The sequence below is a fragment of the Macaca thibetana genome, chromosome 8 (genome assembly GCF_024542745.1).
Source record: "Macaca thibetana thibetana isolate TM-01 chromosome 8, ASM2454274v1, whole genome shotgun sequence".
Classification (NCBI taxonomy): domain Eukaryota; kingdom Metazoa; phylum Chordata; class Mammalia; order Primates; family Cercopithecidae; genus Macaca; species Macaca thibetana.
In genome coordinates this window covers 135670550-135694390 of record NC_065585.1, presented here as the reverse complement: position 1 = coordinate 135694390, position 23841 = coordinate 135670550, and the positions used below count along the sequence as shown (strand labels likewise).

General features: G+C 40.6%; 1 protein-coding gene across 1 annotated transcript in view; it reads left to right on the top strand.

Moving 5' to 3' along the window:
- The window catches only part of MCPH1 (microcephalin 1), a 111501-nt gene that overhangs the window by 19936 nt on the left and 67724 nt on the right, over positions 1–23841 (top strand). The window contains exons 4-8 of the mRNA XM_050801080.1: positions 5138–5225; positions 9690–9804; positions 11979–12122; positions 15120–15209; positions 17811–18986. Of these exons, the coding sequence (XP_050657037.1) occupies positions 5138–5225; positions 9690–9804; positions 11979–12122; positions 15120–15209; positions 17811–18986 (1613 nt within the window). The remainder of the gene's footprint in view (positions 1–5137; positions 5226–9689; positions 9805–11978; positions 12123–15119; positions 15210–17810; positions 18987–23841) is intronic.

The following is a 23841-nucleotide window of genomic DNA, read 5'->3' as shown; positions in this document are numbered from 1 at the left end:
TTCATTTCTCTTGGGTCATTACCCAAACTTTTCCAAGGCGGTAATGGCACTGTATATTCCCACCAGCAGTGTGAGGGTTCCATTCGCTCCACGTCTTCACCAATACTTGTAATTTATCCACCTTTTGAATTTTAGCCATTCGAGCGGATGTGTAGTGGTATGTCATGTTTTTTCTTTTTTTCCAACATTGTTTTAAAGATCTAATTCGCATGCTACACAATTTGCCCAATTGAAGTGTACAATTCAGTGGTTTTAAATATACAGTTAGGTATTGCTTAACGACAGGGATGCCTTCTGAGAAATGAATAGGTAGGTGATTTTGTTGTGCAGACATCATAGTGTGTGTTTACACACACCTGCATGACATAGCTACTGCACACCCAGGCTCTGTGGCACAACCTATTGCTCCTAGGCACAAACCTCTACAGCATGTGCATTTGTAAGACAGTGGTAAGTATTTGTGTCTCTGAAATATTTAAACATAGAGAAGGTACAGTAAAAATATGGTATAAAAGATAAAATATGGTACACCTATATAGGGCGTTTACTATGGATGTAGCTTGCTAGACTGGAAATTGCTGTGATTGGGTCGTTGAGTGAGTGGTGAGCGAATGTGAAGGACTAGGGCATTACTACTGTACACTACTATGGACTTTATACTTGTCATACACTTAGGTTACACTGGATGTATATTTTTTGGAGCAACTGTATTAACTGATACTATAACTTTTTTTAGAGACAAGGTCTTGCTTTGTCTCCCAGGCTGGAGTGCAGTGGCACAATTATGGCTCACGGTAGCCTCAACCTCCTAGGCTCAAGCAATCCTCCTGCCTCAGCTTCCTGAGGAGCTGGGACTACAGGTGTGTGCCACTATGACTGGCTAATTATTTATTTATTTATTTATTTTTGTAGAGATGGCAGTCTTGCTACATTGCCCCAGCTAGTCTCCAACTCCTGACCTCAAACGGTCCTCCCACCTCTGCCTCCCAAAATGTCGGGATTGCACACAGGAGCTATTGCACCTGGCTCCTCCCATAAGTATGTAACCTATCTCTCTATTATGTGTGGTAGGGGGGGAAAAACCGCTAGGTAATTTATAATACCTAATACAATATGAGTGCTATGTAAATAGTTATTATACTGTATTTTTTTTTTGAAATGGAGTCTCACTCTGTTGCCCAGAATGGAGTTCAGTGGCGTGATCTTGGGTCACTGCAGCCTCCGCCTCCTGGCGATTCTCCTGACTCATCCTCCTGAGTAGCTGGGATCATAGGCGCACGCCACCACGCCCGGCTAATTTTTGCATTTTTAGTAGAGAATGGGTTTCACCATGTTAGCCAGGATGGCCTTGAACTCCTGACCCTCCCGCCTTGGCCTCCCAAAGTGTTGGGATTACAGTTGTGAGCCACCGCACCTTGCCTATGCTGTATTTTTTTTTTTTTTAATTTGGCCTTACTATAGCTTTTTTACATGATAAACTGTAATTTTTTAAATTTTTTTACTCTTTTGTAATAACACCTTAAAATACATTGTACAGCAGTATAAAAATACCTTACAGCTTTATCAGCTTTTTCTATTTTTTAATTTTAATTTTTACTTTTAAACTTAAAAAAAAAAACTAGGACACAAAGCCACACATTAGCCTGGGCCTACACGGGGTTAGGAACATCAGTATGTCACTAGGCGATAGGAATTTTTCAGCTCCATTATAACCTTATGTGATCACTGTTGTGTATGTGGTCTCTCATTGACCAAAAGGTTGTTATGCGGCATATGACTGTATTCACAGAGTTGTGCAACCGTCACCACAATTTTAAAACATTTTCATCACCTCAAAATGAAACCTTGTACCCCTTAGCCCTATTCCCCATTCTCCCGCCAGCCAAGGCAGCCACTAGTCTACTTTCTTTCCCTGTGGATTTTCTTTCTCTGTGGATTTTCCTTTTCTGGATATTTCACATAAGCGGAATCATATAATATACAGCCTTCGTGTCTGGCTTCTTTCTCTTAGCATAATGTTTTCAAGGTTCATCATGTTGTCATCTGTATTAGAATTGCATTTCTTTAGCCGGGCGCGGTGGCTCAAGCCTGTAATCCCAGCACTTTGGGAGGCCGAGACGGGCGGATCACGAGGTTAGGAGATCGAGACCATCCTGGCTAACACGGTGAAACCCCGTCTCTACTAAAAATACAAAAAACGAGCCGGGCGCGGTGGCGGGCGTCTGTAGTCCCAGCTCCTCGGGAGGCTGAGGCAGGAGAATGGCGGGAACCCGGGGGCGGAGCTTGCAGTGAGCTGAGATCCGGCCACTGCACTCCAGCCTGGGCGGCAGAGCGAGACTCCGAAGAATTGCATTTCTTTTTATGGTGGAATCATGTTCCATTGTATGCACACACGCGCGCGCCCACACACACACGAAGAACCAGTATTACAAGGCTTATCATGAAAAACAACGGTCCCTTTCTTGACCCTTTTCACCCTCAATTCCTGTTCCCCAGAGGCAGCTCCTTTCACACATGTGGCTGCTTCTGCAGATAAGCTGTTCAGTGACCTCCATATTTCTAAATACTGTGGCTGTATTGCTGTTTTGGTTTTTCAGTTTCAGATATTATCTAGTGACTTTCTGATAGGGAAGTGAGAATTTCGTTTTTAATCGGCCCCTCCAAGGGCATCCCACTCCCACCTACGCGCATCTGCTGTTTGCATGGACACATTCATGTGCAGGCTCTTTCCACTCTTGATGGCAGTGTACATGATACATTTTGGTTAAATCAGTAGTTTATGTTTACATCATTATGACTGTGGAAGCTGTGTGTTAGGCTGAATCTCAGAGTGAACCATGAATATATTTCCTTTCATGGAAAACTTTTTGTTTTCCCTGAGCTTGGTGTCCTTTGAGTCCAGAGCTTCTCAGGCTCCAGTTATCTGAACATGGTCCCAGTGCCCCCATTGGGCACTGGGTGGCAGTGAGTGGGCACGGGCAAGGAGAGTTGCTGCCTCTTTTCAGCCTTCCACCCTCCACCCTCTGCCCTTTGCCTGCTGTCCTCTGCCCCCTGCCCCACCCGAGTGCTCTGGCTTCACCTGTGCCTCCTGCCCTTGAGCGGTTCTGAGCTCCGGGTTCTGAGCTCCAGATGGACTCCTCCCCACCCCAGCTGCCAGGCTTGGGTTTCCCTTTTTTTATTTGTTTGATTACTGTTCCCCAGACAGCTCTTATCTACTCTTTATTTTTGTTGGTTTATGTCTTTTTGTTTTCCTTTACTGTCATTTTATTGGGGTTTTGGGGGTCAAGAGAAAAGCATGTGCTCAGACCACCAGATTTAACCAGAGGTCAAAAACCTTCCATTTTTATTGTCTAAATATTATTCAGTTAAGGATTCCCCCTCCTCATCTTAGTCCCCAACTGCCTTTACTGAATCTTTAGCGTCTCCTGCCTCACTTATTGCAGTAGTCCCTGACTGGCCTCCTCGTCCTGGACCGGTGACCTGCCCACGACCCCTCCCTCACACCTGTCCTCATACCCCAGAGCCCACAGGACAGGGTCCAAGCTCATTAGCTTAGACAGTACAACCCTTGGAATCACATAAATTCTTTTTTTGTTGCTGGTCTCCTAACTTGCATTCATTCACTCAGTCATACAAATGGCGTATGTTTTCCCAAAAATGTCGTGCTCTTTGCTGCACTGTGCTTGAGGCTGTGCTCTGCTTCCGGGTGGAAGATCTGTGCCCTCCCACATCTGCCTCCTTGTCAGAGTTGAGTCTGGTGATGGTCTCTGACCTGAAGCTTTCTCTGAACCATACTCGTTTTGAAACTTTTTGCTGCTTTTCTGCCGGTTGTACTTCTCTGGTTACAATTACTACACTGTATTCTTTTTTAAACTTGTACATTTTTGCAGATTTCTCTGATGCCTGGCTTATTAGAAGACAGTTGCCTTCTCATATCTGCCTCTGCATTCAGTGTATTGGGATAGCACATGTCATTTTGCTTCTGAAAACTCCACTGCATCGTATATTGAGGAAATAACGCGAGACAGGAAAAGAAAATCATGTGTTAGTGTTGTTATAAAGATAGTATTGACTCTGCACACCCTCAGAAGGGGGTCAGGGACGCCAGGGTGAGATTCACTACCCTAGTGTTACTTACCACACTGCATAGACCATACTGTACCATATAGAGGCACATATTTCTGAAACTTCCTTCATTCCTAATATATTTTGTAGAAATTTCTGTATCAATATGGATATGTGTTTTTTTATTGCAGTATACTTTATTTTTTCAAATAACTGTGTGTTAGATGTTGAACAGTGATAGGCCTGTGAGGGATAGTTGGAGAGGTGAATAGAGGCCTTATTATAAAAACACTTAAAGAGCGAATGAGTGAGAATATGCTCTAAACATGGGAGTGACAGAAGGTTTTTATCTGGGTTGGGGAGAAATTTAAGATTAATATTTCAGTAATGTAGGAGTGAATTAGTAGAGGAGAAACAAACAGTAGGGCAGGAGATCATTTAGAAAATCATAATTATTTAGACTTGAGTGACAAAATGCTAAGAAGGGATAAGGGTCACAGGAATCCAGAGATACGAAGGTGGACAGGAGAAATGGCAGGTGTGGCCACGGGGCAGGAGGAGGAGGTTTGGCAATGCAGAGCATTGGTTGCACACCCAGGCCTTGGGGCTGATGGTGGTGCTGTCTGGACAGAAAAACAAAAAGGACAACCTAATTTTGGAGGAAAGAGATGTCCTCTGACTTCAATTTCTTTACATCCCTTCTACCTCTCAATTATCTGTTTTATGGCCTGTTTACTATTAAATGATCCATTTGATAGCATTTACTCATACCTTTATGAGTCTGTGCACTAATAATTTTGAAGTATGCTACAAGTCAAAAATTGTTGCGTAAAAATTGTGCTTCCTTTACCTGCCTCTTGCTTCTCTCATACTTAAACACCAGATAGAGATGATTTGGGGAAGTTTGATTTATACTGACTTTTGTATTTGCTGTTGTATTTATTTTTTTTAAGTCTGTTAAAATGACTTAGGTATGGATTTTTTAAATTGCTAATACATGTGCAGATTTAGTGCTGTGTCAATGTATAATAGAAACAAATACTCATTAGACTACCGTAATTTAATTACACAGATGCAGGACAGCTGGAGCACACATTGATGAATCGTTGTTCCCTGCAGCTAATACGAATGAACACTTACCAAGCCTAATTAAAAAAAAAGTAAGTACATGATTTCAATGTAGATAATGGCAGTTAGGAATTTATTCATTTTTATTTTTTATTTTTAGAAAATAAAACTTCTAGAAATATGTTCAAGAGTTGTCTTAAGTATGCTATTGATGATATTATTCTTTTCACATAGCATTTTTTAGTGAATTATAGAGATTATTTTATCCTATGACTTCTTCCATAGCATTTGTAGGAAATGGAAGAGACTGTGGTTGGCCATGGGAAAACTAAAAGGTGCCAAGAGACAAGCAAACGTTTAGGTGCTTTGGTAATTACTTCAGAATGAAATGTGTTATATCTGTAGTCAAAATACCTGCATTCTGTTTAGCCAGAAAAATCTCAAAAGTCTGATGGACGTACATCCAAGTGTGCAAAGTCATTTATGAGGAAAATCTGCCGTACAAATACAGTTGCCCTTCAGTATCCACAGAGGATCAGTTCCAGGACCCCCACAGATACCAAAATCCACTGATGCTCAAGTCCCCTATATAAAATGCCATAGTATTTGCATGTAACCTACACAGATCCTCCTGTATACCGAAGAAAAAATTGTTTGTAGAGACGGGGTCTTTCTGTGTTCCCCAAGCTAGTCTCAAACTCCTGGCCCCAAGTGATTCTCCTGCCTCAGCCTCCCAATTGGGATTACAGGCGTGAGCCACTGCACCTGGCTCCTCCCGTGTACTTTAAGTAATCTCTGGATTACTTAAAATACCTAATACAATGTGATTGCTTTGTAAATAGTTGTTATACTGTATTTTTTTAAATTAGTGTTAATTTTTTTTTCTTTTGAATATTTCCAATTGTGACTGGTTGAATCCATAGATCTGGAACTTGCAGATACGGAGGACGAACTGTAGAGTTAAAGATACTGCTTTCGTTTGAGATCGAATTCACATTTTAACCAAACCTTTTCGGCTTTCTATTTCTAATTGTGATTTCTTTATCTGAGGAGAGTTTACTCTGAAATGTCACAGCCAGGTTGTTTTCACATGAGCGTCTCTGTCAGAGGGAGGATTTGATGACTGTCTCCAAACTGAACTTGACATTTCCTGTAGACCAGAGGAGAAATAACTGTGGAGGAATAACATTTCCTGAAAACAGTAAATGATATTTCCCCATTACATTTCATCTCAGACAAGCCATAGTTTGCCCATGCGGTGATGGATAAACTTCCTTCAGTCTTACCTGATTATAAGTGAAAAAGTGTTCAGCAGTCTCTGGACTCCCTGTGACATGCTAAAATCAAGTGTTTATTGTAAAAACACATCAGTAGTACGTGCATATTTTCATTGTAAAACATTTAGTAAACACAGACATCTCTTTGATTGCCCTCCCTCAAAGTAAGCAGCTTTCAATTTGATGAGTATCCTGGGTGGCATTTCTTCAGTATATTACACACATGTACACACACATGCATGCTTGACATGAAGGGGCTCTGCTATCTTACGTGTATCGTCTGGTGAGTTGTCTTCTCTTCCCCAGTTAACAATATAGTTTTGACCATTTCGTGTCAGTAGCTTTGACTCTACTCAGTTTTCTGTATTGCATTATATATTGTGACTGTGCTTTTCCGGTATTCATGTACTTTTAGTCACTGTCAGTTTTTGCTAAGTATATTACTTATGCCACATATTGGAGTTTATTTCTCCAAGTCAGATATCTAGAGATAAAATTACTGGATCAGAATACATACACATTTTGATTTTAACAGTTCCACCAATCATATACAAGATGACCTATTTCTTGGCCAGATACAGTGGCTCACACCTGTAGTCCCAGCACTTCAGGAGGCCGAGGCAGGCAAATCAGTTGAGGCCACAAGTTTGAGACCAGCCTGGCCAACATGGCAAAACCCCATCTCTACTAAAAATACAAAAATTAGCCAGACCTGGTGGTGCACACCTGTAATCCCAGCTACTTAGGAGGCTGAGGCAGGAGAATCACTTGAACCCAGGAGGTGGAGGTTGCAGTAAGCCCAGATCGCACCACTGCACTCCAGCCTGGGCAACAGCAAGGCTCTTTCTCAAAAACAAAAAAAAAAAAGGAAAAAACAAGCTATTTCTTAATACTCTGACTAGTATTGGATATTACTAATCATTTTAATTTTTCCTAATCTGAAGCATTAATGACTGCTCATACACTTTACCACTTTAATTTTCATGTCTAAAAACTTTCCCTTTCCTTCTCTTTTCCAAATGTAATTGCAAATTAAACCTGACTTGAGGCCTTATTCTTTTGGGTCTTTGAGGAGGTTCTGTGCATCTGTCTCCCCCTCACCCTGTCTGCTGCCTGCCTGCCGCCTGCCTGCCCAGCTTGCTGTTCCTCAAGCATGCCAATCGTGTTTCTATTTCAGAGCCATTGCATTATCTGTTCCCTCTGTCTGGAACATTCTTCCCCCAAAATCCATACACATGACCCGTTTTCCAGCCTCCCTATGGCTTTGTACAGATGTTACTTTCTCTGTGAGACCTATCCTGCCACCCCTGTTTGTACCAGCAATTCCTTCCCACTTGTGCCAACTATGAGAGTCTCTTTTCATCTGCAATGCTGACTGGCTCCTCCTAACACACTGTAGTAATGTGGGCAGTTTGATGGAATACAGCTGCTAGAGAAGATTCACAGGACCCCAAAATAACAATGTGTCCAATCTGCACAGTACCTGAGAACCAGGGAGCACAAGGTGGAGCATCTTCTTGTATACTGCTGGCCCTGAGCCTATATGAACCAGCCCCACTGGCGGAGCCTCCAGGCAAATCCTTCGTCTCACTAATCATAAACAATGTTGACAGGCCAGCACAGTTGTCCCCAGACTTCCCGGACCTGTGGCTATAAAGCACCACTGCCTAATTAATACATTTTGTGTAGTGCAGGTACTTTAGTGAAAGCAGTGCAGGCCGGTTCCAAGCCTATTGAAATGAACCTCCCAAGCCACATACAATTTACTTATTTATTATGTTTATTTTCTGTCATTCCTTACCAGCATACAAGCTCCATGATGACAAGGATCTTTCTAGGTTGCAAGACCAGCGCCTGACATATAATCATGTTTTTTGTCAATAAATGAGTGAATAACTAACAGAGCAAGATCCCAGTATAGGCATTAGCCTTAAATAGCTAAAAGAAGTTCTTTCTATAAGACTGAAGCAAAAGAAGTTAGCTTTTACATGGGTAGCTAGCTCCCTATGTACGCAAGTTTGGGCTGGCAGCTTCAAGCGGAAAACCAAGGAACCTAGACAGACGACTTAAATTTCCCTGGGGTCCTGTAAGAAAGAAGTCAGGCATAAAAGTGTTAGTAGGTAAAATCGATGTGAAGTTCAGTATGTGTGTTTGTGCTGATGGCCGGCCTAAAGATGGGAAGTCAATGGGCAGTTCCAAGAAGAGAATGTGGGTAAGGCTGGGACTGTGAGGTGTGTTTCAAAGGAAACATTTCCCCTCTCTGAGGATGGTAAGAGTAGAGTTAACCCACGACCTTCCTGTGGATATCAACCTGGGGTTTCATGTTTTTGTGAGTGTAGTCATAGTTTTGGGGTTTTACTGGCTGATTGGAGCTACTGTGATTTAATGATAGTAGGGCAAGAATAATAATGGTTCTTTTCTTTGGTAATTATAAAATAAAAATTGTTTTCTTACTGCGTCATGGTCTTGCAGGGAGGACGATGTGAGAATAGTGCTACCAAGCAGGCAATGGGCTTGCTGCCCAACCCACATAGAGTCCAAGATCATGCCACTTGCTTTTGAGAAAAGAAAGGCTTTATTGCAAGTTGCCTGGCAAGGAGACAGGAAGAAATGGTCAAATCTGCCTCCCTGAGATGGGGGCTCAGGCAGTTTCATAGGCAGAGAAAACGAAGTGTGATCTGATTGGATCTTGCAACCAGGTGATGCTGGGAGGCGTCATCTGACTGGGTTGTGTCCCAAGGTGATGCTAGGGCTGAATCTGACTGGATCCTAGATTATGCCATCAGATGTTTACTCCTTAATTTGGCCCCTGTTCCTTGGTCTAAGTGCTTAGGTTCCACCTGTGGTTACATGCTTGTTTCACCTGAGCATGCGCAAGTGACATAACTTGCCACATCGGGGGCCAGGGCAATTAAACAGTTCACCATTTTGATACACAAAGTTGAACTAGATTGGGCTGGTTTGGTGGTAACAATAGCAAAAAATCGAAAGAGACTGGCTAAAAACTTTCATGGAAACTAAGAATGCTAGGATCATGAAAATGTCTCACAAAGCATAATACAGAGCCTTTTATACAGTCTTTTAAATTCTATCCATTTTCTTTATAATTGCACAAAAAGAAAGAAATATTGCCAATTCACATACAGTGCAAGAAACACCTCTTTCAGAAGTTTTTATTACTGATGTTATAAAAGGTATCAGAAATGTACGCGAAAGGGCTTTTTCTCCTGTCTTAAGCAGCTGCAATACAGCATTAATTTTTGTGTTCTTTTTGCATAGCGTAAATGTATGCAGCCCAAAGATTTTAATTTTAAAACACCAGAAAATGATAAGAGATTTCAGAAGAAATTTGAGAAAATGGCTAAAGAGCTACAAAGGCAAAAAACAAGTCTAGGTAAGCTAAGAAATTTAATACAGTTCTTTGCATTTGTGTCTATACACCTTGTTTAATTTGCATGATGACTGGTGGTGTTCAGGATGAGAGAGCTGATGGAGACTCTCGTAGCTTTACTCTAGGAAGGGGAAGACAAAATGTCAGGAGGCTGCGGGAGACTTGACTGGGAGCCAGAATAGAGCCATGCAGCTGAGCTAATCGACTACAGTCTTAACCATTCATCCACGTGGTTGAACTTTTTATTTTCAGGAATGATTTCAGAAGAAAAGCAAACTTTGGCTAATAAGCCTTATTGAAATAAATACCTATTTATTTCTTCTTTATATATAACTTTGTATTTTTACCTAATTGGCCTTTTTGTTTTGTTACCCAGAATAGGCAAATCTTAGATGATACATTCTTTTAGTGATTTGGAAAAATACTTTAGAATATTATGTGCTATAACAAGATGTCTTAGAAAAAATATATATATTCTTATGTATATATTCTTAAATAATATTCTTATATATAAGAATATTATGGGCTGGGCACGGTGGCTCACGTCTGTAATCCCAGCACTTTGGGAGGCTGAGGCGGGTGGATCAGGAGGTCAGGAGATCGAGACCATCCTGGCCACCAAGCCCAGCTAATTTTTTTATTTTTAGTAGAAACGGGGTTTCACCATGTTGGCCAGGATGATCTCAAACTCTTGACCTTGTGATCCGCCTGCCTCAGCCTCCCAAAGTGCTGGGATTACAGGCGTGAGCCACCGCGCCCGGCCAAGATTTATTTTAAATCTGTGATGATAATGCTACAGAATTGGGTAGAACAGTTAGCCTACGTAGTACTGCCACGTAACTTTCCAGAAACATGGCCTGCATCATTTGTTTCATGCTCAGCCCTCCTGCTGCCTCTCCTGGTGTGTGTCCGTCCTTCCTTCACACCAGCTGTCTGGTCTTCGTCGAAGCTCAAGTCAGAAACATGCAATCGTCCTTGACATCTCCTCCTTCCTGACACTAACGCCCATCAAGACCATGGCCCTGCTTCTGAAATAGTTGTTTGACTTCTTCTGTTTTCTCCTTACCTGCTCTCTCCCCTGATGCCTGGATCATCCCTCCTGCACCACAGGAGCCACTCCTTACCCTGCCCTCCACTCTGTCCTTACAGTTCATCTCTGTGCTGCAGTCACAATGAGGAAAACCTTAAATCAGAAGGATATCCCCTTCCTAGTTTAAAATTTCTTGGTATCATCCCAAGGAAAAATATTCAGGATAAAATCCTGTATTTAACATATTCTCCAATTTTCTAGGTCCTTTATGATCTGGCCTCTCCTAGCCTCATATCAATATTACACACTCTCCTATAACTCTTTATACTTTTGTCACTTTGGCCTTCTTTCCTATATCAGTGACAGTGTTTGAAAATATTTTGACAACATGGTAATGATAGATACAAAATTTTCTTCTTAGACCAAATATGTATCGTAATTAAAAACCATACATATGAAGTATTAATGATTCAACTAATGTACATTTGTATATTGTCAGAACTACAGTAAAGATTATTCAGGCTTAAGAGTTGCAAAGGAGAAGATATTAAATGATTCTTGGTATTTTTTTGTTGGGAGTGAGTATGAAAGTACTGAAGGGCTCCTTGAGCATATGCAAGGTAGCATTCCAGAAAAAAACACAACCGCACCCACACAAAACGAGCTCATAATTTCATGGTTCTGGGACCATGCTGATCCCACTTCATGCAGTCAGGTTCATGTCTGAGTCTGTGAGTGTGTGTTGAGGGAAGGAGAGATGGTGAATGGGAGCAGTTTCTGAAACCTGGGACAAGAAACAGAAACCAAATTGCATTCCAGCTTTGCAACTTTTAACTTCTGTGTCTCAGTCTTTGTTTTTAAGTGGGGTTACTAGTTTGGGTTTGGGTTTGAGGTTGGATGCACTAATGCATATATTTTCTTAGCACAGTACTTGGTGAGGGCAGTTGCTCAGCAGATGTGAGCCAGCAGCTGTAGCAGCAACGTCACTGCCTGTGGAGGTGGTGGGGGTAGAATATTAGCAGAAGTAGGTAATGATGTTGAAAGGGAAGAAGGAAAATGGGGTGTTGGGGGTTGTTCCTTAAAAGGAATCATATTGAAGTATGAAGGCGCTTTTTGATCTTAAAGTGGATTTTTTGTTTGTTTTCAGATGATGATGTACCTATTCTCTTATTTGAATCTAATGGTTCATTAACATATAGTCCTACAATTAAAATTAATAGTAGTCACCACAGCGCAATGGAGAAGAGATTACAAGAGATGAAGGAGAAAAGGGAAAATCTTTCCCCCACCTGTAAGTAATTACAGTTTGTAAAATGAAAATTATGCAAATAGGTGATTAAATTATGGTGGAAAGCTTTTTTTTTTTCTTTGCCTAGATATTTTAATGTTTCCTGATAGTAACAAATTTTGACCTATTTCATGGCTGGCTTTGTTTTCCAGAAAATGTTATGCATCATTAAGATTTTTGAAGTGTGTGTTGGGTGTATAGTATTCTTCAAGTTTAAAATCCTGTTTGTTGTAGCTCCTTTGTAATTTCTATTAGCTTTGGAATTTTTTCTTTCTTTTTTAAAAACAAAATGAATTTTTTTTTTTTTTTTTTTTTCTGAGATGGAGTTTTGCATTTGTCACCCAGGCTGGAGTGCAGTGGTGCAATCTGGGCTCACTGCAACCTCCTGAGTTTAAGTGATTCTACTGCCTCAGCCCTCTGAGTAGCTGGGATTACAGGTGCCGGCCACCACTCCTGGCTAATTTTTTTTGTTTTTTTGTATTTTTAGTAGAGATGGGGTTTCACCATGTTGGCCAGGCTGGTCTTAAACTCATAACCTCAGGTGATCCACCTGCCTCGGCCTCCCAAACGGCTGGGATTACAGGCATGAGCCACCGTGCCCAGCCATGAATCGTGTCTTTTGAAGGAATTTGCTTTAGATTAAATGTGTCTAATGAATCAGTTTGTTTCTCATTATTTCTTTTATCTTTAAAATTTTTAATTACTGAAGTATAATTCAGCACATTTTAATAAAACATTTAACAAAGTAGCTAATAGTAAAAGTTCATCTTGATACTCACCTAATTATACTCCTCTACCTGGGGATAACCTGTATTTTAAGTTGATGTGTTTTTCCAGATCTGTTTCAGTGTATCAGATATCTGTGTATACATGACAAACATACAGGTTTGTTTTCTGTGTGGAGGTGTCATTTCTGTTTCTGTGTAAATTATCTAATTACCTAAATTAGATAATGACATATGTATTATTACGCACTTTGTTTTCTTACTTAAGAGTATCCTGGAGGTTTTTTTTGCAGCTTAGTTGTTGTAGACCTATTTTTTTTTTAAAGATGCTCTAAGTAGTCTGCAGCTTTGATATTGACTCATCTATTGGTGGATATTTTTTCCCACTTTTTCTTTATTAGAAATCGTGCTGCAGTTTTTATTCTTTTTTTAACCATATAGGTTGGTGGTTCTTATTTTTTTATTAAGCCATTTTCCTTTCCTGGACATAAGTCTTTCCAGCTTCCCACCCCGACTTTTTACCGTTATAACCCCTGCATGCGCCTGCGTGAATCCTTATATTTCTGAGTACTTCATGTATTTCAATAATATTCATACATGCAGAATTTGATTTTTTAAAGATATAGAGAGTCTCACTGTCTTGCCCAGGCAGGACTTGCACTCCTGAGCTCAAGTACTTCTGCCTCACCCTCTCAAGTAGCTAGGAATGCAGGTGTGTGCCACTACTCCTGGCTTATTGATAGATATAGTCAAATTATCCTTCAAAAGATTTGGGCCATTTTATTGTCATCAGTTGTTTATAAGAATGCCTCTTTCTCCATCCTTGGAAAACTGAATGGCATTAGCCTGTAGCCTTTTTCAGTCGGAAGCTTGAAAAACTGGATCTGTTCTCTAAGTTACTTTTGATTAGGAGCAAGTTTCAGTGCCTTTTCATATTATTGACAATGACTTACTGAATGCAGCTTGTAATGTTATCAACTATTGCCTCTCTTAATTTTACATCCTTTGTCCATCTATATCAGTTAAGGTTAGTTTCGGCTGCATATAACAAAGAAAGAAAAAAACCAGTGACTTAAAATCGATAGAATTGCCTTTCTCTGTCTTGCCTAGTTCAGAAGTAGGCAGTCAGGGCTGGGATGCCATTCCATGGTGTCTTTAAGAAACTAGGTTCCCATCTTTCTGTTAGGCCTGCCTGGCTTTTCTTCCAAAATGTGTGTGCCTCCCAGCTAAGCCATCTCCCTTTGACAGCCTTACCAGACGTCTATCCAATACTCCTGTCTAATTCCGTTGGCTGGAATGTGGTCATATGCCCACCCCTTTTGCAGACAAGACTGAAATGTAGTCTTGACTGGGATGCATTGCTATACTGATAAAATCAAAGTTCTGTTGTTAAGAAGAAGTGAGAATGGACATTGAGGAAGATAACTGTGTCCCAGGTAGACGTCCAAATTGTTCCAATGTGCAATTATGCGTATAAAGTAATTTGCCTTAAACTTTACTTTTTCTATTACTTTACAGTGTTAATTCTGCTACTTCACTGCGTCCAGCACAGTTTAAAACTTAACTGAAAATTTTATGTGTGCTTCCCTTCTTTATCTTGGTTTATTCTCTTTTTGACTGAAGTTTTCTCAGAAAAGTATCATTTTGAGTCTCTAAAAAATATCTTTGAATATGAGATCCAAACATTTCTTTTGTTTCTTGACTATTGTATGAACAGCCTTTGAAGATAATACTTAGGACCTTATTTGTTAAGTCATTGACATCCTAAGTGTTTTCTATGAAACCTCTAGGATTTCTCAACCCAGCACAGCTGACAGTTGAGTCTGGGTAATTCTTTGCTGGGGGCACTGCCCTGTGTGTGGCAGGAAGCTCAGCAGCATCCCTGCCTCTCCCCACTAACACTAGCAACGTACCCACTGCTCTCCCTCACTGGCAACATCCACAAATGTGTCCAGACATTACCAGCTATCTGCTGGGACCCCACGTCACCCTGGTTGAGAAGCAGTGCTCTAGTTTTAGAGGTAACTATGGTGAGCATCCTTGAATAAAAAGCCATGATTATCAAACAAGAAGACTAAAATAGACTGGAAGTGTTCACTTAACTCTGTTGAGCTTCTGATTAGATTTAGGCAAGTTGACTTTAAGATCCCTTCTAACTTTGTGATTATAGGATTTAACAGAATCACCTATGATTAATAGGAGGATTTCCTGCTGGCTTCATCTGCTAAACAATACTGAAACTTTATCTAATGCAGTGTCTTGGTCCTGTTTTTAGCTTCCCAAATGATTCAACAGTCTCATGATAATCCAAGTAACTCTCTGTGTGAAGCACCTTTGAACATTTCACATGATACTTTGTGTTCAGGTAAATTTTTAATTTTCCTTTCTGTGATATATTTAAGTTCTGATTTAGAATTTCATGTAGCAACGTCTGATGAGTAAAATAATTAGTTAAAACTAGAACTTCTAAATTTCCCCCTGAAATTAGGTATTATAATAAAATTAAGGCATGAGTTAAACTTCCTTTTTGGTTCCTATAGGTTTTTTTGCCTAGGTATTTGCTTTCTTGCTACAGAATCCATTGCTCATTTTAAAAAATTATTGTGGTCGTATATGAACTAATCTGTATGCAGTTTAAACTACATAGAACTGAGGTCAGAATAAGGAAATGTTATTTCATACAATGTCTAATTAACACAAGGAACATGTTACTGAACGGGGTCAGTGAAGTATGTAAAGATCATCAATCAATTGAGGAGCTAAATAGAGGATTTCTAATTACAAGCAGAAAGAACATTGGTAAGAATTAATGCAATTAGTTACATGTTATGCACATACATATTTTTTAATGTGGGAGCCCTTGTGTCACTTAGGATGATAATTGTTCATGGTCATTTCTTCTTCGTACCAATTTCTTACAGTTTTCTCACCTAGCCCCCAGTAGGGCCTAAATAAGTAGCAGCGACCCCTAGAAGTACTGTGTTCGAAAGTGCTTGAGATGTTATGGAATATTTATTATGAAAGCCACAGCAAGGCCGGGCGCGGTGGCTCAAGCCTGTAATCCCAGCACTTTGGGAGGCCGAGACGGGCGGATCACGAGGTCAGGAGATCGAGACCATCCTGGCTAACACAATGAAACCCCGTCTCTACTAAAAATACAAAAAAATTAGCCGGGCGAGGGTGGCGGGCGCCTGTAGTCCCAGCTACTCGGGAGGCTGAGGCAGGAGAATGGCGTAAACCCGGGAGGCGGAGCTTGCAGTGAGCCGAGATAGCGCCACTGCACTCCAGCCTGGGCGACAGAGCGAGACTCAAAAAAAAAAAAAAAAAAAAAAAAAAAAAAGAAAGCCACAGCAATGACAAAGCACAAGACGGCATCAAGATATTAAAAGTTTAAACCAAAGCCTCTTTTCAGTGCAGGGTTAATCCTTGTACTCTCACCTCTGTGTGCTGGAATTATTTACCCATTTCTCTTAAACAGTCTCCATCTTTTTATTTTATACTTGATACATTTATTTCCTAGAAGTTGGAAACAAGTGATAATAATAGCTAACATTGATTTCATTTTTGTTGTGTTGTAGGCACTCCTCTAAGTGTCTTACTCACTGTTATCTGAGTTATTCTCCCATTAGCCTTAAGAGGTAGGTTCCATCACCATCCCATTTTGCCAGTGAAAAACCAGGACACAGAGGTCAAACAGCTTGTGCAAGGTCATGTGGTTTGTGAATGGCAAACCCAAGCTTCTAACTTAGGCAGTCTGACATCACAGTTTACAGTCTTAGTGACATGTCACATTGCTTATCGGGTTTTTGAAAAGTATGATAAAACATAAAGCAATTTTAGATGCTGAATAAGATATATTCAGCATCTAAAATTAAAAGTGACCTTATTTCCAACTACTGCCTTGAAGACACGCATGGTGCCTCCTCCCCACTGGGCTTCCCTCCCCTCCCGGGGCACAGTCGGAAGGGAAGCTTTGTTGGTTACCTGTGTTCTTTCTTTTTAAAGCAGAACTTTAGTGATTTCAGTCAGAGACTTATAACACTTATGTTACCTCCAGGTTTGAGTGATTTCTACAAAACACAGGCCCTCCAGCAGCAAGTGCTAAGCCCCTGCTAGGGGAGCCAGCACAGGACTAGAGGCTTCTTTATATTCATTCCAAAGTGAATAGACCTTTAGTAGCTGACAGCATAGTGATGGGCAGACACCCACGTAACCACGGGGCGGTATGATGCATGATGCTGTGTAGCAGAGGGGGCAAGGCCAGGGAGACCTGGCAAGGGCAGTGGGAGGGTCCCAGGGATGTTGACAACCCAGGTAGGTTTTGAAGGATGAATTGTATTTACCTAGAATAAAGTGTGGAGGAAAGGGCAAGGCCCGGAGGGTACAGAGGAGTACAGAATTTTCAGGAGGTAGCAGCAGCTTAGCATTACTCTCAGGAAATGAGTAAGCTATATAAGAGTTGAAACATTAAGACCTACCAACTGGCTCACTTTTGAATATAAGTGTCATACGAGGACTTCACTGGAAGACAGGGAAGGTAAAGGTGAGCTATGTTCATTGAGGGAATGTTTCACACAAGACTAGAACTTTCCCTAGACCTTACAGCAGTCATTCTTAGGTTTTAGAATTATTGATCTCCTGGAAAATTTAGCGACAAACTATGGAAGCTCTTCCGGGAAAATGTGCACATGCATATGGAAATTTGCCTGAAATTTTTAGAAGTTTGTTACCCCTCTTCTCTATCCCCACCACTATCCTATACACTCATCAAAGCCCAGGTTTTCTAGTTAAAAATACTGGCCTAAAACGTACTCTTAAATGGAAATGAGAAGAACCCAAATGTGGTTAATAGTCTTCTTAACTAATAGCTGTACTTTAAAAGTAATGTTTTATTGGTCAACTGAAAATTGAATTTAGAATAATTTAAACCACTTTTAAAAGTTAGCTCTCCGTTAATGTTTTCCAGATGAATCCATTGCTGGTGGCTTACACTCGTCTTTTGATGATCTTTGTGGAAACTCAGAATGTGGAAATCAGGAAAGGAAGTTGGGAGGATCCATTAATGACACTAAAAGTGATATGTGTATTTCTTCACTTGTATTGAAAACAAATAATACTCATTTATCACCATCTTTCTCTCACCTTGATAAATCAAGTCCTCAGAAATTTCTGAGTAATCTTTCAAAGGAAGAAATAAACTTGCAAAGAAATATTGTGGGTAAAATAGTCACCCCTGACCAAAAGCAGGCTGCAGGTATGTCTCAGGAGACGTTTGAAGAGAAGTATCGTTTGTCTCCTACATTGTCTTCAACAAAAGGCCACCTTTTGATACATTCAAGACCCAGGAGTTCCTCAGTAAAGAGAAAAAGAGTATCATATGGCTTCCATTCACCTCCAAAGGAAAAATGCAAGAGAAAGAGGAGCATCAGGAGATCTATCATGCCGAGGCTGCAGCTGTGTAGGTCAGAAGGCAGCCTGCAGTGCATGGCGGGACCTGCACTCGAGGCTCTTGGCTGTGGGGAGTCTTCATATGATGACTATTTTTCACCTGATAATCTTAAGGAAAGGAATTCAGAGAATCTTCCTCCCGAATCTCAGCTGCCATCAAACCCTGCTCAGTTCAGCTGCAGAAGTCTTTCTAAGAAGGAGAGAACAAGCATATTTGAAATGTCTGATTTTTCCTGCGTTGGTAAAAAACCCAGAACAGTTGACATTACCAGTTTCACAGCAAAAACCATCTGCAGTCCTCAGAAAACTGCAAGTGGAGAAGGCTGTGCAACTTTCAGTTGCGTGACTTCTGAGGAATCCTCTGCCCCTGAAGAAACCTTAAGGTATTGTAGACAGGCTGGGCCTCAGCAGAAAGAAGACGCATGGCCAGAGGGCAATGGCTTTTCTTACACCATTGAGGACCCTGCTCTTCCAAAAGGACATGATGGTGATTTAACTCCTTTCGAAGGAATCCTTGAAGAAGTGAAAGAAGCGGTTGGTCTGAAAAGCACACAGGACAAAGGTACCACTTCCAAAATATCAAACTCCTCTGAAGGCAAAGCCCCGAGTGAACATGAGCCACGTTCTGTAGTTGACTGTAACGTGGAGAGGTCTGCAGAAGAAAAGGAAAACTTACCTGGAGGATACAGTGGAAGTATGTGAATCTCCTTTTCCAAGTCATCTTTGCTAAATAAACATGTAACAGTGCATCCATATTTTAAATTTATCACAACTTTTTCATAACTTAAATTATTTCCCCAGTTTTTACTTAAAGAATATGCATTTGATCATTCCAATGATAAACTCTTTAGGAATAGATAGATGACTTGCTGTCCTGTGGAACTTCTAGACTTATTGATCAAGTCTGTTATGAATCTATTTCTCCAAGACTTTTCCTTCTTATAGGTCAAAAGGATAAGTAGTCTGTAGTATGAATAACTGAGGGGAGTGAAGTCTTTTTCTTTGTTCCGTTGGAGTCTTGTGCTGCAGCGTGTGTAAAGATGCGTACAATAAAGGGTTTTTTAAAACCTAGGTTCTTAATAGTGAGGCTATTTAAAGAAAGAAATTAGGGTAGCTTAAGCCATCGATTGTATCAAAGAGGAAGTATGAAAAAGTACATTTAGAAATCCGTTATCAATATTGATTTTTGAAGAAACTTTGGTCAGTGTTAACTATGAAGAAACATTTTTAAAACATTTTTGCTCATTTGTAACAGGCCTTGTTTGACTTGTACTTATTTTGCTTGAAGCATCACTTGAAAAGATTTATTCCTATTCATAATTTAATTGTAACTATAATAATAAACTATATCATTGTAGCAAAAGTCACAACAATAAAAAAATTTTGCACTTCACAGTTACAAGCACAAATAGGTTCCAGCAACCGAAATTGAAGAAATCTTAAACTTTGACTGTCTTTACCTAAAGATTAGGTTAAAATTTGAGTAAGAACGCATTCACTCTGCGTGATTTCTCTGCTCTACAAATGTGTTAACTGCGTCTTTGAAGGTGGAGAAGTCACAGCAGGGTTTGAAATCATCACAGATGTGTTACATACCTTTTCCTTGAGTATACACTCCCCAAAATTGTTTCACAAAAAGGATGAAAATACTTTTGTGTATTTTTAGCCTGCTATTTATATCTTGGTTTTCTGAACATATATTAAATTTGACAAGAAACTGTATTTTATGTTCCATTAGCCTTAGTATGTGTTTTCAAAATATTTATTTTAAAATGTTGACTCAAAAGTTAATATAAAACAATAGATGTGTAAAATTCTTTTGGTAGTTAAGAATATCCCGTTCTGAAGTTTACATTCTCCTTCTTTCCAGTTTTCATCTTGTGTATTTTTTAAGCTTTTGAATAATAATGACATGCAAATGTTAATTAAGTGGCAAAAAGCTGGTAGCAAACAGTATGGCATGGCCTAAAATCCCCATGTTGTCGGGAGTGTGCTAGTCCTCAGAAGCAGGTGTGTTTTATGTTCTAGAACACTGCCCCCTGCGTCGACAGCCTCCGGCGGTGGGGGTAAGTAGAAGGGGATGAGGGGCCAGCACTGGTTGACCCATGGCACCCTGGTGGAGATGGAGAGGTTTTTTCGCTCAGTGGTGCAGGCCATCAGGCAGGAGTGTCCAGACAGGGCCCTGGTGCAACTGTGTGCCCTAGCGTTAAGAGGATCTTCTAGAGTCATCTGCCTTACTTCATGCCATTACAGAGAGATGGGAAGTCATTGGGTTCTAGGACATAAAAAGGCTTACATGTTGGCTAGCCTAAATCTAACCCTTTTATAGTAATAAAGAGTCATCAATGTTTTAAACTGTCCATTGTCAGCCCCCTGGGACTCAGGTAAACCAATTCTCTTTGGGAATCTGCCTTACAAGATGAAACCATAAGGCCTTCAGTTTCAATGTCAAGGATGCACACTCTATACCTGGTGAAATTGTGGAGGAGTGAAAACTTCTGTACAGCAAACTGTACCTCCAAATCTTTAATGTCGAAATAAAGGGCTTTTTTCCATTTCTGTTTTCAGTTCACTTTTACTTGTTGCCTTTGTCAATATCTAAGATAGTGTGTAAAAAAGGTTTCAAAAACAAGTTACAAAGAGCTTCAGTACATTAGTAGAATGGGAACTGAGGGAGAAACAATTTTGGTTTGGTTTTGTTTTTGTTTTTTGAGACGTAGTCTTGCTCTGTTGCCCAGGTTGGAGTGCGGTGGCACGATTTTGGCTCACTGCAACCTCCGCCTCCCAAGTGTAAGCAATTCTCTGCCTCAGCCTCCCGAGTAGCTGGGATTACAGGCACCCGTCACCATGCCCAGCTGATTTTCTTGTATTTTTAGTAGAGACAGGGTTTCACATCTTGGCCATGCTGGTCTTGAACTCCTGAACTCATGATCTACCCACCTCGGCTTCCCAAAGTGTTGGGATTACAGGCGTGAGCCACTGCACCCGGCCAACAATTTTGTTTTCTAAAATCTTTAAAATCATTAATTCTTTTCTGTTTTACTTTTTTATTCTCTAATTTTATAAACAGTACACAGATACATTCCCATTGTAACAAAGATTGCTAAGAAGATTAGAATTTCCATCTCCTCACTTGCCTCTTTTCGTTAGTTCACTTCCTAACTAATGAAAGTCGTGGACCCGTTGTGTCTCAGGTGTTCTTCAAGTTTGTGGGGACATAGCAGAGAATGAAGCAGCGTGCACCCTCATAGAGGAAGACAAATAGTAAATAAGTGTGTAACAGTGTCAGCAAGCAGTTAATGATTAAAAGAAAAACAATAGTGCATTGGATAGATAAGGTGACAAATGAAGGCTTCCCTGAGAAGGAGACATCCGATCACAGGCCTGGGGAGGGAGAGGGAGCCTGTGACTCTCAAAATCCATGTTTCAGCTGGAGGTAACAGCAGGAACAAATGTCCTGATGGAGAAAAATGCTTGCAGGAACGACAGGGAAGCCAGTACAGCAAGGACTTCCTGAACTGGAGGAAGGAGATTGGAGAGGGGTAGGAGCCAGAGCTTTGGGACCTTCAGTGTCTGACAAGGTGGGCAGCTGTTTTGTTTTGAAGTGTGGTGAGAAGCCATTGGGGCTTTGGAACAGGGGAGCAACCAAATCTGACTTAGGTTTTAAATGTAACCCTGGACACTGGAGAACAGACTGGATTGGAGCGTTTGTCTGCACAAAGCAGTCACTGTCCCACAGTTTAATATTTCCTTCCACACATTTCTTTGTGTGTGTGTGTGTGTGTGTGTCTACAAGCATACAAATGCAAATAGGTATTTTAAGATAATTTTTTGCATACATAGAATTATATTGCCTTAAAAATTGCTTTTTACAAAAGCAATATGTCATATATTTACATATTGGTACCAGTAAACCTTCATTTTTTAATACAGTCTATATGTAAGGTCAGCACAATTTTTTTGTAACAGATCAGATAGTAAGTTCGTTAGGCTTTGTGGGCAAAGAGACCAAATCGAGGTATGTGGGTACTCATGTAGATGATTACATAATGAGAAAAAGACATTTTCTACAAAATTTTTATTGATGAAACTCAAATACAATTTTTTTGTAATACAGGTCTATTGAGAAAAAAAATAATTTGTGGGGGGGAATTACAACATTTCATTTAATTGGAGTTCAGACTGAGTGTTCACATTAACATTGATTGCAAATGTTTATTAAGGCTGATATGTAATAAGATAGATTTTATGTATTTCACTTTTGAAAATGCTTTTTCCCACAGACAGATACTGCTGATTCGATGTCAGTCCACAAGTAGAAAATTTGCATTGAGGATCTTCATAGCCTGGAAAACACTGATGGAATTCTCTTAGATTCTTCTCTCGGTGCCTGCCTCTTAGCATGTCCTTATATTGCAGATTTATCACTTGCAATTGAAAAATAGGTTGAAGCTCCTCAATTGTGCAGTCAAATGGGTTTTGAAATAAGAAATTCCGGCCAGGCACGGTGGCTCACACCTGTAATCCCAGCACTTTGGGAGGCCGAGGTGGGTGGATCACTTGTCAGGAGTTCAAGACCAACCTGATCAACATAGTTAAACCCCATTTCTACTGAAATTACAAAATTAGCTGGGCATGGTGGCGCACGCCTGTAATCTCAGCTACTTGGGAGGCTGAGGCAGCAGAATCACTTGAACCCGGGAGATGGAGGTTGCGGTGAGCCGAGATCGCGCCACTGCACTCCAGCCCGGGCAACAAGAGTGAAACTAATGTCTCAAAAAAAAAAAAAGGAAATTCCCTTTGCTCTTGCACTCAGTCTGTTGTTGTTTTGAGATAGGGTCTCACTCTGTCAGCCAAACTGGAGTGCAGTGACATGATCACAGCTCACTGCAGCCTCAGCCTGCTAAAGTTTGGGCTTAGGAAATATGTCCACAGACAGCAGACAGTTTGCATGGAAATGGAGATCCCACTTCTTGTTTTAACCTTTGACAGCACAAGAGAGAATTGTTGTTGCTTATTTGTGGAAATGTGTCCCACCTGCCCCTTGGCACTGCCAATCATAGCTCTTCAACCACCGGAAGTCAGTTTGAATTGTCAAGTAGATAAAGCCGATTGGTCATCCTGAACTAGTGCACAGCTTGGCACCTAATTACTTTTCACTAATGAAGGAAACACAGTGGTCCCATAGGTGCTGTGTGTTCACTAGCAAAAGCAGAAAAGTCCTTCCCACACCCCACTTATCCATGGGTTTGATAGATTTTCTTCTTTGTTGTGTTGATGGATTTTTACATGTCAGCACCTTGTACACATGTGTTGTGAGCTAATCTGAGCAATTTGGTCATGTCCAACTACCAGGGTCTTGTTCATCGATAATAGTCAGAAGTCGTTGGAGGTTGATGATAGTTAACTACTCTTCTACCATCTATCTACCTGATCTTGTTGAAGGCAAGTCTCAGAAAGACATTTATTAAACATTTATTGGCAAGCAGTTAGGAAGTGGTCCACAAAAGTGACCAATATGCTAAAGGCCGAGTTCTCTGTCCTTTAGT